Below are 17531 nucleotides of genomic sequence, written 5' to 3'. Positions count from 1 at the left end.
TGGGCAGGGTTATAGGGAAAGACACCTTAAAGAACATAAGTAGATGAGCCAAGGGGGAAAATATTTGTAACTTATATAATCAATAAATATCGAGGTGCAGGGGTACATGTAATCCCAGCAACTCGGGAGGCTGAGGCAGGAGGATCACAAGTTTGAAGCCATCCTTAGCAATTTGGAGAGACCCAGGCTCAAAAAAGAACTGGGAATAATAGCTCAGTGGTAAAGCAGCCCGAGTTCAGTTCCCAGTTCCAAAATACGACTACTACTGATGATCACAAGAGTGAGTATTCAGAATACTTAACCCTTTCTAAATCAAACAGGCTTCCTACTACTTTTCTGTAACCTAATGTCTATAGTCACTGGCTTTTAGAATTATCTGGGGGCTCCAAACCCTATCTGAAGTTAATTGGTCCAGCAAATTTAAAATGTGCCATAAAGGTCTCTGAGTTACTAAGGCTCCGTGATCTTGGGCAGTCATCTGTAAAATTGACTTCAACTCAGAACTTCAACATCAAGCCACTTCTTTTAGGGGAACCTAATGGAAAGATGTGTGTTTCTCTAGTATTGTTATTTCTATAATTGTTAATATTTCCCTCAGAATATTTCTGAAATACGCAAGTCCACATACTTCTTATATCAAAGTACAATTAGAAACAATGCTAGCATCTAACAAGTGATAGTTGCCAGCTGCAGCTCCCTGTGTGGCGTCCTGGCTGAATGACCTCTCTGGCCTGGCTGTTGGGTTTTCTGATTTTAACACCATTCCGTTTTCTGGTGCATGGGAAGGGGTGCTTTTCCCCTCCTTCTCTATTAGTTGGAACCAAATTGTAGCAATGTCGTGTGTTTCCCTGTGTTTTGTTTCTTCCTTCTAAAAACAAACTTTAAAAAAATTGGGCTCTTTATTAAAAGAGTAAATAGGCTGGGGCTATAGCTCACTGGGAGAATGTGTGGAACCCTGGATGCAGTCCCCAGAAAGAAAGGAAAGATGGAGAAAGCGGGAAGGAGAAGGGAAGGGGTGGAAGAAGGCTCGGGAGGAAAAGAATGAACACCAGACCCCACCCACCCCCCAGCTTCCCACCTGACCCCGCAGGAGAGCTGAGTCTGCTGTTGGTGGCCTGGTGTCGCAGCTCTTACAGGGTTCTGGCGAAACCCTGAAGGCCGGAGCCAGATCTTTTGATACTTGTTGGTCACAGTTTCATGCTCTCGTTTCTCTCTCTCCATTTTGGAGATAAAATAATCGGACGGGGAGTTATGATAGAAGTGACTAAAAGCCACGAGCTAAACAGCATCACAGAGGCCCACACTCCCAGCCCTGCAGGTGGGAGCTGCAGGAAAGTGCTTCTGTAAAGTCTCGTGTCCCAGGGGCCCAGTCTGTGACTGTGGAGGAGCATCTGTGTACACTGCACGCGTGGTGATGCCGTGTAGTTTTCATGTGCGGATCCTGGGAGTGAATCCCCAGAGCTTTGTTCTCCTATTAAGAAGAGACCTGTGTAGTCCCTAGCGAATTCTCCAGGAATCAAGTCCAGTGGGACTCCCTTGGTCCTGGATTTTCTGTGGTAGAGTTGTTGGAAAGTGCTGGGGGAACAGGGGACTGCTCCTGACCAGAAGGGACCAGGAGTCTACTTCATAAGCAGTGACCTTGACCCTGACCCAGGCTGACACGCTTTTTGATCATCAAATAATTTTCTTCAGTTTTTACAGATGGTGGTATCAGATCTTTTTTCTTGTTGTATTGGTCCCAGGGGTCTTTAACCACTGAGCCACAGCCCAGCCCTTTTTATTTTTTATATTGAGACGGGGTCTCACCAAGTTGCTGAGGCTGGCCTTGAACTTGCGATCCTCCTGCCTCAGCCCCTGAGTCTCTGGGATCACAGGCGTGCGCCATCACCATGCCCAGCTACATTTTATTCCTCTTAGCAGAGAGCTGAATTGTCTGGTTCTCTCATCATTGAGAACTATTAAACTGTAAGTTAATAAGTTTATGGGTGCTGGGTCCTCATCAGCCCGTTCTCTGCCATGGTGTCTGCCTTTGCACCTGTGAGGTGCGCGACACCTGGGCAGGTTTTGCTTCTCACATTGCCACCAGTGACAGCACAGTTGATGATAGCGAGCTGGCGCTCTGTCCAGGGTTGATCTCACACCTTTCTCAGATGGCCGCCTTCTCGTTCAGCCTGCGGTGACAGAGCTATCCAAAAAGGTGTGTGTAATTCCGACCTCCCCGAGAGGCGACCCAACCATACAACCCAGAAGATGATAATTAAACTCCAGAGTCATCTTCATCTCTGTTTACCAGGGGAGGCTTTGTTTCCAAATTGAAATGTTTCCACAAAATAATTTCGGTACTTGTAATTGAAGACGCTGGTGCCACATACTCAGATACACTCCGCCTGCCCGCCAGCTCGGCCTTCTGTAGAGGGCACAGCCCGTGTCAGATGGCACCAACGATGAATTTTGATTAGTACTATTTTTCACGTAGCCTGGTTTCTCCCACCTGATAGAAGTTGCTGCATTTTTCCAAACAGGTTCTCTAATGATCTTGCTTCACCATGGCTACAAATATGGAGGGGCTGGTTCAGCACAGAGTGGGGACCCAGCAGGTGGCTGAGGTGAGTGACGGGGGCTAGCACCACAGCTGGCACCCTTACTGTTGAAAGGAGAGAAAAAATCAGTGTGCTCTGTTATTTCCAAATGGTCCCAAGGAAATGGTCACATGATCCAAATCCAGAACAGGATGCTGTGGAAGAAAGTGTTAAAATGACATAGCGAGGCATTTGTCTGCTTGAACAGGACGGCTGCATACACATTAAAGTGACTTGAAAGTTTACTGCAAGCCCCAAACTAACAGAGTCTGATTCTTACCAGACTCGTGGGCAGAGTTGTAACTCAAAGGCTTGGCCTTCCTGTCTCGTGCCTAATACTTGGTCAGTACTACCAAATGGTGGAGGCCTGGGCATTCAGCAATTATTGGCCATCTGCCATTGTCCTAAGTGCTGAGAAACATGGAGGAGAATGAGTTCTTCCTTCAGTGATCACGAGGCCTGGTTATGGAGTGACTGTAAACAGGGAGTGAGAAATGTCACTCCACGGGAGATAGGTGAGCCTGGAGGTGGGTCTTGAATGACAAGTAAGCACTGGACACACAGACCCGAGTGAGTGAGGTGGAGAACTTTGTGCCAGATTCTAGGAAGGAACTTAAGCCAAACATTTACGTAAAGGAGCTGAGGCATCAGCTTGGCATGTGGGGGCAGCTTGTGGTGTAAACGAGGTAATCCAGGCCAGACCTTGAAAAGCCTAGTTAATCTGCCATCCTTAATAACATCATGAATCATGAATATTCACTATACCAGCTCTTATTCTCACAATAACCTTTTGAGATTGGTACTATTATTCTCGTCCTCATAGGTGAGAAAACCAAGGCTCAAAGACATGTAGTTGGCCAAGAGCACGTGTAGCCCGCAGAGATTCTAACCCAGGTCTGTGCATGTTTTCAAAGCTCCTTCAGTTAACCATGGGTCATGGTAACCAAGAGCCATGGGAAGGATCCAGGTTTGCATTTGATTCGTTTCTAAGGCAGAGACAGATTTACCAAGGAACAAACAAAGGATTGTTTTTAAACGAAAACTAAGCACATACATGCTAATTTAAACCAATAAAAATAGCAGATTTTTCAGAATTTTAGATCCACCATTAAGTTTAAGGCAACAGTATGTGTAGTTACACCCCCTCCTCCAGCAAATGCAGGTTAGTGTTAATGAAGATGAAAGGAAATAGAGTTCACAATTTCATATAATATTTTGGAAAGGGCCCTTAGCAATATGAAAGTATTGATGTTAAAGTGCTTGTGTTTATGTTGCTTTAATTTATGAATGGAATAATCACCTCAAAAATAATTAGTTGGTTTTTCAAATATTTAGGGTTATTTTATATTTTATAGGGCTCCTCATTGAGGCTGATTTGGAGACTAGTATATGGATTGCTGCTCTAAAAGGCTATCAGTTCTTTGAGAGAACTTAAAATAGGTAAATACGTTCTGAATTATACGTTCAAACAATTTGCTAGCTAAAATTTTCTGCCAAATGCCTGATTTCCTTCAAACAATGCAAATTCATGTGTTAACTTGCTGCAATTGTTTGCCATGGCAAAACATGCATTTTTTTGGAGTTAAAATAATAGGGTGAGGCACAGTGGTGCACACCTATAATCCCAGCAGTTCTGGAGGTTGAGATGGGAGGATCGCAAGTTCAAGGCCAGCCCTGGCAATTTAGTGAGGCTCTAAGCAACTCAGTGAGATGCTGTCTCAAAATAAAAAATTGAAAAAGGGCTGAAGATGCAACTCAGTGGTTCAAGTACCCCTCCCCTGGGTTCGTTCCCCATTACCAAAAATAAATAAAAAAGTTATCGTTAATTTTGCATGCAAGAACAATCTTCCCACTTAGACCATTCCCCATCGTTATTATTTTTAAGGGGTAAGTATGTGTGTTCTTGGAAATTTTGAGCTTAATGAACTTAAGCTGTATATAATCAGATCAGTGAAGTGAGCAGGAGATCCTTGAGTTGACCGTCTCAACGCTAGACAGTACCTGGGGGCGAGTAAAGTACCCACATTGAAGAGTTCTGAACAGTGTGGGGTGTGGGACAGCTCATTTGGTCAGTGAACTGTGAAGGAGCGTGTGTGCCTCTCTCCCATAGGCGGGGGTGGGGGGGTGGGGGGGGGTGGGCGGAGGCCCCGAGTGAGTACTGGCGGATGACAGGACAGGCTACTCCCCAGGAATCCCCTGTCCAGGGGCTGTGCATGAGATGGGCCACAGAGAGGAGTGAGTAGGAAGGGGCGGGATCCTGGTAGAAAGGTTCCCCCACGTGGAGCTGTGGGCCTTGAGATCATGCCCTGTCACCTGCTGGGTGGGCGATGTTGTGCCTTGGTTTCCTCAGCTGGAAAGTGAGAGTGATAGTAGTACCTACCCGTCCTTTAGGACTGGTGTGAGGATTCAATAAAATAATGTGTAAAGAGTTTTTGGAAGTGCCAATAATAATGTTTAAGAGAGGTTTAGTAAGCTTTAATAGATTTTTAAAAATTATTCACTTGGTTTTTTTTGTTGTTGTTTTAAGTTGTGCTCTTTGTTTTGAGATGGGGTCTCACTGTGTTGTCCTGGCTGGCCTCAAACTCTTGGGCTCAGGCGATCCTCCTGCCGAACAGGTAGCTGCGATCACAGTCAGTGGCATGCTTTTCCTGCAGCGGTGGTTAGTTATGTAAATGACTTTCTCTAGAGTCCCCGGATTAACTTTCTAGAACAGGAAGTTGGATGGTACAAAACAACAGTTTGATGTCTGATGTCAGAATGATTCAGGTACTCACAGCTTAGCATAGTGGTCAGGAGTGGGGACTGCAGCCAGGTTGCCTGATCTCAGTGATCCTTTTCATTTCTGTGGGGTCAGTAGTAATTTCTCTGCTTCCCTTGAGGCGGTGGGAGTTGGAGTCTTCTCCCTAGTTTGCTCAGTCTAGCTGAAAGTTTTTCAGTGTTGACTTGTTGATCTTTTCAAAGGACCAAAGCTTTTGGATTTGTCAGTTTTTTTCCCTATCACTTTTCTATTCTTTATTTGATTAATTTTCACTTAAAGCCACAATAAGTACCATTTAACATTCATTAGGTTGGTTAGAATTAATTAATTAGTGTCGGCGAAGATGCGGAGAAATTGGAAACCTTCCTTTGCTGGCTGCAGTGTAACCCCAATGCCTGTCAGCTATGGAAGTTAATTAAAAAAGAGGGTAGTTGACAGATAAGGATTGGCAACGGATGCAGTGAGACCTTGAGTCATATCAAATTTTGCTTTTCATTTATGAAAGAAATGATTCTTTTTCTAAAGATGCTGCAGTACTTTTTAAACATTTAAGGTTTCCCTTGGTGACTAGAAATTTAAAACAAACACCTGCACACATGTAAATACACAGGCGCTGTCCCACAGGGTCACCTGCACAGAAGCACTTCTCAGCTCTAAGATATTTTGAGTTAGGAGATTTTGAAGTTCACTTGCTGAAGCATTTTGAATGCCTGTGAGCAGGAGGAAGTAAGTCACTCATACAGCGACCCTGTAAGTGGCATGTGTCTCTGCAGTAGCCTTGGGGTGGCTTTACAGATCTGGCCAAGCTCTTCCCTGGTCCCCAGGGTGTTGAAGGGGCTCCCAGTGGCCAGACACTCTGAACAGGGAGATCCTGCCATGGGTGAGAAAGTCATATCTTACACCTTTATTATTATTTTTTTTACCATGAAGACTCTGACATCTTCACTGCAGAAAACTTAAACTGTCGCTTCCATGTAGGGGGGTGTTAGACATACAGCTTGCCCAGTGCAGGGACGGGGCTCAAGGGACAGAGCTGCTGTTGCTCACGTTTCAGGTGTCCGTGTCCTGCAAGACCCAAGTCAGGCTGATGAAATTTGATGAATTCTGCCCTCTTACAGTCTGGACAGTTTGCATTTTCTTGTTCAAGTAGTGCACATACGTGGATCTTAAAGCTAGCTTGCTGGTGTGGAGCACCTCCACACTGCTGTGCACGTCCACTGCCAGTCACCGCTGTCCGTGGCCAGCACTTCCTTTATCTTTCCCAAACTGACTCTGTACCCATTAAACACTGACTACCCATTCTCGTTTCCCCTGCGCCCTGGCTGCCCACCATTCTTTCTATGCATCTGACAACTCTAGGAAACTCACCTATTTTGGGACTGGCTCATATTACTTAGCATAATGTCCAAAAGGCTCATCTGTGTTGTAGTGTGTGTCAGAATTTCCTTCCTTTTTAAGGCTGATTAATATTCCATTGGGCCACATTTTATTTATCTATCCATCCTTCAATAGATATTTAAGTTGCTTCCACCTCTTGGCTACTGTGAGCAGTGCTGCTGTGAAGAGCCACCCCCCACAGCCCCTCACAACCACCGTCCTGCTTTCAAGGAGAGTCACACAGAGCTTATTTTGTGACTGGTTTATTTCATTTAGCTTAATATTCTCAAGGTTTAGGATGTATTCTATTTAATTGGTCTATGTATATGTGCTTTTTATGCTAGAACTAGACTGTTTTGTAGTAAGTTTTGTAATCAGTGAGACATGTCGCTTTGTTCTTCCTTTTCAAGATGGTGCCTAGAGGTGCCATCAGAATGTTGGGATATACTTTTGTGTGTCTGAAAAGAAATCATCGGGATTTTGATAGGCATTGCTGAATCAGTGTGGCTTGGGTATTTTCAGCATCTTGACATCACAGTGTCTTCCAACTCCATGAACATGGGATACCTTTCCACTTACTTAGGGCTTCTGTAATCACTTACAGCAGTGTTTTGTAGTTTTCAGTCTTTTTTTTTTTCCCTCGGTTATTTTTTTAAGTATATTTACTTTATTTATTTTTATGTGGTGCTGAGTGTGGGACCCAGTGCCTCTCATGTGTGAGGCAAGCATATCAGATCACATCGGCTACAAATGGAAATACTTTCTCTTCCTTTCCCATTTGGCTGCCCCTGCCCCCTTTTCTGCCTGATGGCTTGGGCTAGAACTTTCCGTGGTGTTGAGTAGAAGTGGCCAAGGCGCAGACATTCTTGGCTCCTCCCTGATCTTAGAGGAGAACCCCCAGTCTGCCGTCCTTGAAAGGCACTGCCATCAGCAGTGGCTCTTCACGCCAGGCCTGCGCTATGTGGAGGTGATCTCCTCTGTTCCTACTTGGCTGAGCGCCTGGATCCTAAAGGGGATTGAATTTTGTCAGGCTGCTTTTTCTCCATCAACTGAGAGGATTGTGTGGGTGGTTTTCCCTCATTACACCAATAGGGCGTGTGACTGATGAGTTTAGGTGTTTGGAGCCACTCCTGCGTTCTTTAGTAAACCGCTCCTGGTCGTGCTTGCGTACCCCTTTAACACGATGCTGAGTTCAGTTTGCTGGTGTGTCCTTGAGGATGGTGGCATCATTGGATGGTGACGGTCGGCTGCAGTTCTCCTGTGTCTGGCTTTTGCACCAGGTGATGCTGGCCTCATAGAATGAGTTAGGAGAGTCCCTCCTCTTCAGTTTTTGGCAGAGTTGGAAGGATGGGTGAAAATCTTCTTTAAATATTTGATAGGATTCCCCGGTGAAGCCATGTGGTGGAGCGCTTTTCTCTTTTGGAAGGTTTGATTGCTTATTTGATCTCCTCATAGTTCTAGGTCTACTCTGATCCTCTGTTTCTTCATCAGTGTTCGTAGGTTGTGTGTTTCTAGGAATTGGTCCCTAGGTGACGTCTAGGTTGTCCAATTTGGGGGGCACAGTTACCTATAGTACTTACTTATAATCCTGTTTGTTGCTGTAACATCTAATAATAACTCTGCTTTTATTTCTGACTGGACATTTTCTTTTGACTCGCCATCATGGATGGGGGACTTCATGGTCTAAGTGACCCGTACGCCCACATCTCTTCCCTCCATCATCCCAATAAGACGTATCTGTGCACCGCAGGAGCCATTGTGCTGTTGTATAATCTGCCACCTGCTTCCTGGTGTCTCCAGTGGCCTTGGGAGACTCTCTGCTGTTTTCCATACAGATACATCAGAAGAATGTTCCGGTGCTTCTTTCCTGTGGAAGCATTCCTCCTCAGGCCCTCTGCCCCCCTCCTGCTTGTGTTTCTGGCTTGGTCAGCCCTTCTCTCTCGTTCAGATTCTTTGTTTCCTTGAGTCCCTGTTTTTCTCCTGGTTTCTTCATTACTTTTTCTTTCTTTGTTTTTTATGGAGAACATGCTTCCATGGCTTCCTGGGAAAAGGTGCCTGGGAGACAGGTGGAGTTTGATCTTTGAGATCTGAACCTGTCCTGATCTACTCTCCCGTGCTGAGCTGGGAGTTTAGGAATAGAAACCGAAGTTGAAAGTGGTTTTACTTCAGAGTTTCAAAGGCGTTTCATTCTCTCAGCTTGGAGCGTTGCTTTTGAAAGGTCAAGGCCGCTCTGGTGCTTCTCTCTAGAAGGCCTCACTGGGCTGAGGCTGCTCTGGGGACCTCCTGCGCCTCCCCCTGGGCGGTGCTGGAGCTGCAGCCTCCTCCTTGGGCCTGGCCCCTGACACCTTCCACCCCCCCACCCCGTTGTTAAGATGGTCTCTTTACCCCTTGGTTCTGAAGTTCACAGTCTGTCCCTTAGTGGGTGCGTTTTTCAAATCCATGATGCTCAGGGCTCAGGTGGTTCTTTGGGTTTAGAAATCTACATCCTCCTCTTTTAGGAAATTGCTTTATACTATTTCTCTGAGAATTTCTTCCTCAGTTTTGTTCAAGACTCTTTCTAGAACTTCTGATGAGCTGGAGTCTGGACCCTTGAGCTGATGGCTTCGTTCCCTCCTGTTCGTCTTTCACTCTCAGGGCTGGGCGCCACGCCCCTGCCGCTGTCTGTAGGTTGCTTTCTTAGAGTTGAATATTCAAGTTTTTCCAGGCGAGAATTCTCCAGTTTCGTGTCTGAGAGGTGTAGGCCTTGTTGCCGCTGTCCTGTCCTAGTCTGTTTGAAAGCTGTGGCACAGGACATAGGAGTGGGGCCGGGGTGGAGGGTCACCCTTCCTTAGGTCACTGTCGGAGGCACCCTAGGCTGTGTGTGGGGGCCTTGCTGCTGATGGGCTGAGCACTGCCCTGCGCCTTCCTCCCGCTCTGCCTGTGACCCACGCAGTGGGTGTGACTAGCCAAGATGTCAATCAGTCTGCTGACCACAGGACATCCCACACAAGACTCCACTTTTCAAAATCCTATCCCTTGCCTTATTTGGGTGGAATATTCTACAGGATGTCTTCTCCCCAATTATAGAGGGGTTTCGGGGGTGCTGTCTCTCTTGGCTCTTGCCTCCCTTTCTTCCCTTGCCTGAGCCGTCCCTGACCCCCGAAAAAAGCATTTCTGTGTTTGTGTGGTCTTTTAGTTGCCACCCTGGCAGCTGGTGACGCATCACCTTTCCATACCTCTTAGAGGGGAGGGGTCAGGGCTGGATCCTTCACCGGGCAGATGTGTCGTCTCTGGGTTTGGGCCTGTTGCTCAGCATGTCTGCACACAGACTTCCCGTTTCCTGCAGTGGAGTGAGGCCCGGTGTGGTGGTCGGGGGTTGCTCCTCACCACGGAAAACTGGACCCTGGTTTTCGGCCTGCTTCTTAGCCCAGCTGTCTGAGACCCAGAGTCCCAGATGGAGCCTTCTCAGGGCTCTGAGGGGGCGTGGGCCAGCTCCTCGGTGGTGTGCGCCTCTGCAGCTGTGTCCTTTCTGCCGGGTCAGCTTCCACCCGCCATCTGCTGTCCGGCTCCCACGTTTCTTAGCATTTGTGACCCCCCTCATCTCCTGACTGCTCTTTTTGTCCTTGTGCATTTGGGCATTTTTTATTATTGTTCATTTACTCATACTGCAATGTGATTTGGTAAAGAAATGGGGGTAGCAGATGTACCAGTTCTCTGCATTTAACGGGAGGTCAGGAAGTACTTGTCCTTGTAAAGAAATTGTCATTGTTCACTGATGGACTTCAAGGGGCTCCAGAAATATCCCATTTATTTATCATGAAATTGTTAGAGTGCTTCCTGCATGCTGGATGAAGGCTTTGCAACACGAGTTTCTATTCTATTAGAAATAGACGGTGAATATCTCACCACAACTAAAATGTCAGTGTCGGGATGCTCCTTTGGGGAAGAGACCCATGGGAGTTAATGTCTGGGTTTGTCCAGGAGGATCTCAGACGGTGGCGTTTAAATGGAGACCTGAATGGTGTAGGAGTGGTTCTTGTGAGTTTCTGGGGTGAGGCTACAGAGGTGGGGGGCATACTAGGCAGGGAAGCAGGGGATGACGCTTGGAATATTCCAGAGAGTGTCTTCCTATTCTATAGAATGTCTCCCTACAGGACAGCCCCAGTGAGGCCTGTGTGGCAGGAGCCCAGGGCAGAGGGGACGGGGTCAGGGGGAGAAGCCGGGCCACAGCATCTTGGCCTTATAGGCTGCGGTGAGGGACTTGTATGTTGTTTCCCATGTGCTGGGAGCCATCGGAGAGTCTTCATCAGAAGAGGGACCTGTTTTGGGGGGCTGGATCGGGAGCCTCCAGGGTGCAGTGCGTGCGGCTGGTCTTCGCCCTGAGCACCGCGCTCCCTTCCTAGGGTGAGCAGATGCATGTCCTTAATCCTGCAGTGGAATTTCGCTGGGTGGCTGTGTCCATCCTGTATGATGTCCCTGCCCTCCCTGGTCTGTATTGATTGAATCAAACTGCATCCCCTGCAGGACTACATTGGTAAGATTTCTTCTGCTCTCTAAGAGTTGGAAAGTGGACGTCTCTGACATTACATAATGCGGGTGTTTCTGAAAACCCTGTGTTCTGTACGCTAAAAATAACAGCTTATAGAAAAATAGGACTTGGCACAGACCGGGAACTAGCAGAAATAATAACCCTAATAAAAATAAAAATAGCACAGTTACAAAGATACATTAATCCTAATAATGAAACTTAAGTACAGGATTTTGTCTTAAAGTGAAAATAGTTTTATGGAAGAAAATATGAGGAAGGGTTAAAGATGCCGAGTTCCTGCCTGAGACTTGAGAGAAACGTATGCAATGTATAAAGACTGGGGGAAGCGCGCAGTGGGACGGAGGACGGGGGACGTGTGGCGGGGGATGGTCCTGATGTGAGCAGGCAACATACACAATGCTGTGCCTTCCCCCCCAATCCTGTGATGTCACCCAATGATACAAAGCTTTGCAGAGTTGGGAGCGGTCACTGTGAATCAGTTTGGTTTCCACTGGTGCTCTGACATCATTTCTGTGACAGTTTCATAGGTCACACATTTAGAGATAACATGACAGCAGAGCATCCATCGTAACGGTAACCCTCGTGTGTGCCAGACACCCTGAGCTGTGTAAGTGTGTGATCTCATTCAGTCTTAAAGCCTGTCGCTGTGTGTGTGCGAGGGCTGAGGATGGACCTACCCAGAGCCTTGCACATGCTAAGCAGGTCCTCAAAATCAAAGTATGTGTTAGGGTTCAAGCCCAGGGTGCTCAGGTGTCCAGTATGGTCGTGGACTCTATTAGGGTAGAGAAGCACCCCTGGGAACAGTGGTAGAGCTAACCCGTCAGCCTTGTGCAAGTCAGGCAGGTGAGGAACTGTCACTGAGGGGTTCACACTCCTCATGATGCTTCATCAGCCCTTATCTTTGGGGGTTGCGTTGCCCATCTCTTATTTATGAGGTCTTCCCTACCACATGGCCATGATTCTTAGATTGTTTTCTGGAAGATTTAAAGTTGAACTTTCTAGATTTAGAATTTTGAACCTCTTGGAATTGACATTTTAGCCTAAGATGAGGATTTATAAGGGTCAAGGATCCATAACTTTATTATTCATCTTTAAGAGGGTCTTGAATTTTCTCAGTCCTTACAACTTAAATGTGAATTTTTAAATTAATTTGTTACATTATATACATACAGAAACAACGCCTGTTGGCTTCCAAAATTGAGATTTGCAAATACTTAATCAATTTGAAGAAAATTACATTTTTATGATATTGATGTTGGAGTTTAGAATCTATCATGGCAAATTTTTTTTTCCCAAAAAGATCTAGCGTTTCCTAATACTTTGTTTTATGATGCTGTTTATAAATATCAGATTAAAATTTTAATGTCCAGTTCTTGCTGGCATATAGAAATGCAAGTGGTTTTTTATTTTATTTTTAAACTTGAGCAGTTTGTTCTTATTAATTCTGTTAATTCTAAACTCACTTGGGTTTTGATGGCCTCTGATTTAATGGTAGTTTTACATTTTTCTTTGCTTTTTCTTTACTATTCTGGTTTGGATAGTCTAGTACAATGTCAAATGGAAGTGGCGATAGTAGGCATCCTTGCCTCGCCCTTCGTCATTGTAAAAGAAGGCTTTTAGCAGCTCTGTGAGCTTTTATTGACTTTTTATCAGATTAAAGACTTTCTCTTATTCTTAATTGTAACTTATAATTTTTCTTGAGTTTTTCACATCTTCTAAAATGGAGTGAAAGAAGATTCCTTCATTTTCTGTGCCCTAATAATTTACATGAAGTTGGAATTGGTGTTCCTGGGATGCTTGTAGAACTTGCCAGTAAAATATTAGTACCTAGAAAAATTTTTATGATTCCACCTAAGAAATTGTCCATTTGGTCTTAAATTTGAAAATTTATCGTCATACGGTTGTTCAGAATATGCTTATTTTATATTTTTAAGATTTGAAGCATCTCTAGTTATAGCCCCTTCATCCCTAATACTGTCATTTTTCCTTTATGACTTTTATAAATTGTTTTGTCTTTGATTAATTTCTGTCCCTATTCTATTTTCTTTTGCTTTTTTTTTTTTTTTTTTTATCTTAGGATGGATTCCTACCTTGTTGACTTGTTTCTTCTTTTCTAATGCAAATACTAGATTATATATTGTCTTCCAAGTACCACTCTAGCTACATCCATCCCCAGGCAACCACTGTTTTGTTTTGTTTTTGTTTTTTTCCTGTTTTAATGAATTCACAAATTGTTCTCCAAAAAACTTATACAAGTTCATATTCCCCCCAGCTGTGCCACAGAGTTCTGGTTGCTCTGTGTCTTTGCCAATACTTGGTGTAATCGGTATCTTTAATCTTAGATGTGCACTAGTTTGTGGTTTTAAATTTGCATTTCTTTTATGACTAATGTTGAGCATCTTTTCTTGTGCCTATTTGCCATATATCCTCTTTGAAATATCTCTTCAAATCTTTTGCCTATTTATTTAAATTGAGGTCTTTGTTTTCTTATTAAATTTGGGGTTTTTAAAATATATTCTGCATGCATGTTATTTATTCAGATATATTGGAAGAAAATATTTGCAATCTATGACATCTTTTGATTCTCTTGATATGTCTCTTGAACAGATTTTATTTTGATGAAGTTTAATGTATTTTTTTCATTTTTATTATTTGGGTTTTTTATATCCTATCTATCTAAACATTGTTAACTAATCTTAGTTCACAAAGATTTTCTCCTATGTTTTCTGTAGGCGTTTATAGCTAATTCTAGGTTTCACTTCATCTTTAATCAACTTTTTAACTTAATCACCATGTAATCAGTAGACTGGCCTGAATGACACCAAGTTTTTGAAATTTCTTGGTTTTTAGTTGGGTGTGTTACCTCCAGACTTTTTTCCTGAGTGCCTTCAGACATATTTAACTATAGAAATATATAGTTCTTAGTTGTTGTGGGAATTTTGTTTTTGCTTTCTGCAGTGCTGGGCCTCCTGCACGCTGGGCCAGCTCTGTACCACTGAGCTCCATACTCAGCCCCAGGGATGCGTACGTTTTTAAGTTGGAAGTAAATGGAATCACACTGGATGTGAGATTCTGATCAATATGATCCCTTGATGAAGTTAATATTTTAACTGTGGCTCAAATATAGAGATACATACATAATTCTGTTTCCTATTAATTATATAGCATTACCAAAGATCGGGTTTCTATTTGGCCACTCCACTGTAGGTGTGTGTTTAAGTTGTCGTACTGCAAGGATCATCTTTGTGCTTCTCTCCTTGGGCTCACATGTGGGAGTATTTCTACACACAGGAAGAAGCTGAGTTGAAAGCCCAGTCAAATTGTATTTTCCAAGTTGGGAGTGTGTGTGAACAGTTGTTAACAGTTTTTTCTTATTTTAAACACCGGGCCTCACACTGATAGCTGGACTCTAATTAAATGAGCCCAGGTGCTGATCCATTCATTGAGCATGCAGTGTGGTCCCTTGTTCTAGGGGTTTTCAATTCCTTCTGACCTAGAGCCCTCTTTTTATTAGTATATTTTAAGATGACCTTTTACTGTACCAAAATGATATTCATAGAAAATGTAGCCACTTGTACAGAAATAACTTCAAAAATCAATATATTAGCTACATTTGGGAAACAAAAGGAAAGCAGTTTGTTGTGAAATGGTGGTTCATGTCAGTGCGTAGCCCTAGGGGCCATAGAGGATGCTGTGGAGGAGTGATGGTTGAAGGGTGGTAGGGAGATAAAGCTCTTCTGTAGGGGAAACGCACACAGTGGGACTGGAGTAGAAGTACTGTTGGAATAAGGAGGAGACTTGTATGTAATGTAAGAGAAAAACAGGAATTGTCCAAAGGAGGCCGTGAGGAAGCCTGCTGTCCTGCAGAAGAGCCGTACCTTACACAGAAGCACAGGTTCAGAGAGTCCCCCTGATGTGGTGACACAGTGAAGCCACGATCTGCGGCAGAAAACAAGCACCTTCTTCCTTGAAATCTCCCGGCATTGAGGTTCACCTTTAGTGGTTCATACTTTAAAAAGTCTTTAAAGTTGTAGTCTTTTATTGGTGTAGGAAATAGTGAATCAATAAAAATGAAACCATTTTTTCTGCTAAAACCAAAAATCGGCTTTAGATAAACTCCTCTTTTAACCCATCTAAGAAAGAAAAAACTATGCATCTTTAATTGAGCAAACTTAGTGAATGCAATGTTAGGTTTCTTAGCATTGCAAATAGCTAGCCAGGTGTGGTGGCACACGCCTGTGATCCCAGTGGCTTGGGAGGCTGAGGCAGGAAGATCAACGTCAAGACCAGCCTCAACAATTTAGTGAGGCTCTAAGCAACTTAGCAAGACCTTGTCTCAAAATAAAACATAAGGGGCTGGGGTTGTGGTGCAGTGGTAGAGCACTTGCCTAGCATGAGTGAGGCACTGGGTTCGATCCTCAGCACCACAGAAAAATAAATAAATAAAATATAGATATTATGTCCATGTACACCTAAAAAATATTTTAAAATAATAATAAATAAAAAGGCCTGGGGAGGTACCTAAGTGGATATGGGCCTTGGGGGTCAATCCCCAGTAAACCCCCCCCCCAAAAAAAAAAAAAAAAAGACTTCAAATAGCTGTGGAGATGGAACGACTCCTATTTTACCTGCTCAAAAAACCGAGTCATGTCTTTCCCTTTTGGATTGAGATTCCTGGGTGTGTGGTTCAATCTGGAAAGTGGGTGCCATATTTGTTGAACTGCATTGCTTTAAGTTAGTGTGCATACTGGTGTCCGAGTTGAAATTTGTGGTGAATCTCAGCGTGAACTTGTTTTTAATACATCCTCTTTCTCAGCCTCCTGCTGCAACCCTGTGGAAGCGTATTCACAACCTCTTTCCTCCGGCTCCTTCCCTGGGCTTCTGTGCAGTCTGTTCTGTGGTGACACCATCTTCTCATGCATCGTTTGCTGCATATTAACCCGTGTCCAACAGGAGACTGCCCAGGCTGGCTTAGTGACAGGTGTTCTTGTCTGAAAGCCTCAGAATCTGGGTCACTTGCAGCCCCACCTGTACCCTCACTGTGACTTCAGGAGGTCCCTTTCTTCAGTGACCTTGGGGGCCTGAGACTGAGACTCAAGCCTCTTTGGGCCTGCAGTTCTCTTGGTTTCCACCAACTGGATGTAGGAGATTAGCTCAGTTCTGTCACTCTTGTGGGTATTCGTGTGTGTGCGTGCCTGTCTGCCTTTATTTCATTAATTTATCTTTATGTGGTGCTGAGGATTGAACCCAGGGCCTCGCACGTGCTAGGTGAGTGCTCCACCGCTGAGCCCTAGCCTTGGCCCTGTTCTTGTGTTTAGGTTGTTGTCTTCCCTTTGGCTGAAAGAGGAACCTTCAGAGACCCTGGATTCGTAAAAACATCAGCCGGCCTCGTGTGAGGTTGCAGGTGTTATGTGCAGATCATCTGGTTCTCCAGATCTTCCCTCCTTACAGTTTTAAACCTGCTCTGACCGACTGGACCCCATGGTGATGTTCTGTGAGCCCTTAGGGAAGGTGATCTCTAAGCGGAAGGAGGCTGCAGGAGAGAATTGAGCAAAGGCAGCAATCTGGGTGAAGGGAGAACTTCGTAAAGCAGGGTGCGCGTCTTTTCCAGAAGCAGTTAATCCTGTTGTTAATAAGACAGGCTGCTTCAGCAGCTGGTGACACAGCAGGAGCATGTCGATTTTGCTTCCTTGGTTACAGGGAGTGATAGTGTACTTGACCTTCAGCAGAGCGGGGTCACAGAGAGGGCATCTTTGAACAGCCCCGTCTGGAATCTGCACTGGCGGGGTTGGGAAGCTCAGGCCTGTGAATTCCCTTGTTGGGCCTTGTTTGGCCTGGAGGCTGCTGAGGGAAAATGTAAATAAAGCTGCAGGAGCCGTTGGCATGGTAAGTGTGACAACAGGACTGCAGATCTGCCGGCTATCCCCTTCCTGCTTCTGGGTGAGCCTCTGTGTCACAGGGTGCATTTCAGTAGGCACGTGTTCTAAAGCAGCTGGTAGAACAGCAGAGGATTCTGACACCATTGTGTATTAGAAGGAATTCAGTGTGATGTGTGCTGCTGGGTTAAGCTCCTGGCCAGGTGGCGTTAGGGTACACTGGCGAAATCAGGTGGGGCGGGAGCTGTCTGCTTGTCGTTTCTTTTGACAGGTTAATCTACCTGTGACCAAAGCACTCGGAACTGTGCTGCTCCTAACCGTTGTTGTTACGTAATGATGGGAAGTAGTTGTTGACTTTGGATCTTTGTTTTTATGCCAAGAAATTGAGGGGTACAGTTTTCCCTTTTTTAAAA

General features: G+C 44.7%; 1 protein-coding gene across 6 annotated transcripts in view; it reads left to right on the top strand.

Moving 5' to 3' along the window:
- The window catches only part of Nr2c2 (nuclear receptor subfamily 2 group C member 2), a 68944-nt gene that overhangs the window by 11638 nt on the left and 39775 nt on the right, over window positions 1-17531 (top strand). For 4 of the 6 annotated variants that reach the window (XM_027931961.2, XM_027931960.2, XM_027931964.2 and 1 more), the window contains exon 2: window positions 2523-2606. The exons of the other annotated variants lie outside the window; for them this stretch is intronic. In XM_027931961.2, coding sequence (XP_027787762.2) covers window positions 2547-2606 — 60 coding nt within the window. In that variant the 5' untranslated portion in view covers window positions 2523-2546. The remainder of the gene's footprint in view (window positions 1-2522; window positions 2607-17531) is intronic. 6 annotated transcript variants of the gene reach the window in all.

Source organism: Marmota flaviventris, chromosome 20 (genome assembly GCF_047511675.1).
Source record: "Marmota flaviventris isolate mMarFla1 chromosome 20, mMarFla1.hap1, whole genome shotgun sequence".
Classification (NCBI taxonomy): Eukaryota; Metazoa; Chordata; class Mammalia; order Rodentia; family Sciuridae; genus Marmota; species Marmota flaviventris.
This window is presented reverse-complemented; position numbering and strand designations above follow the sequence as displayed.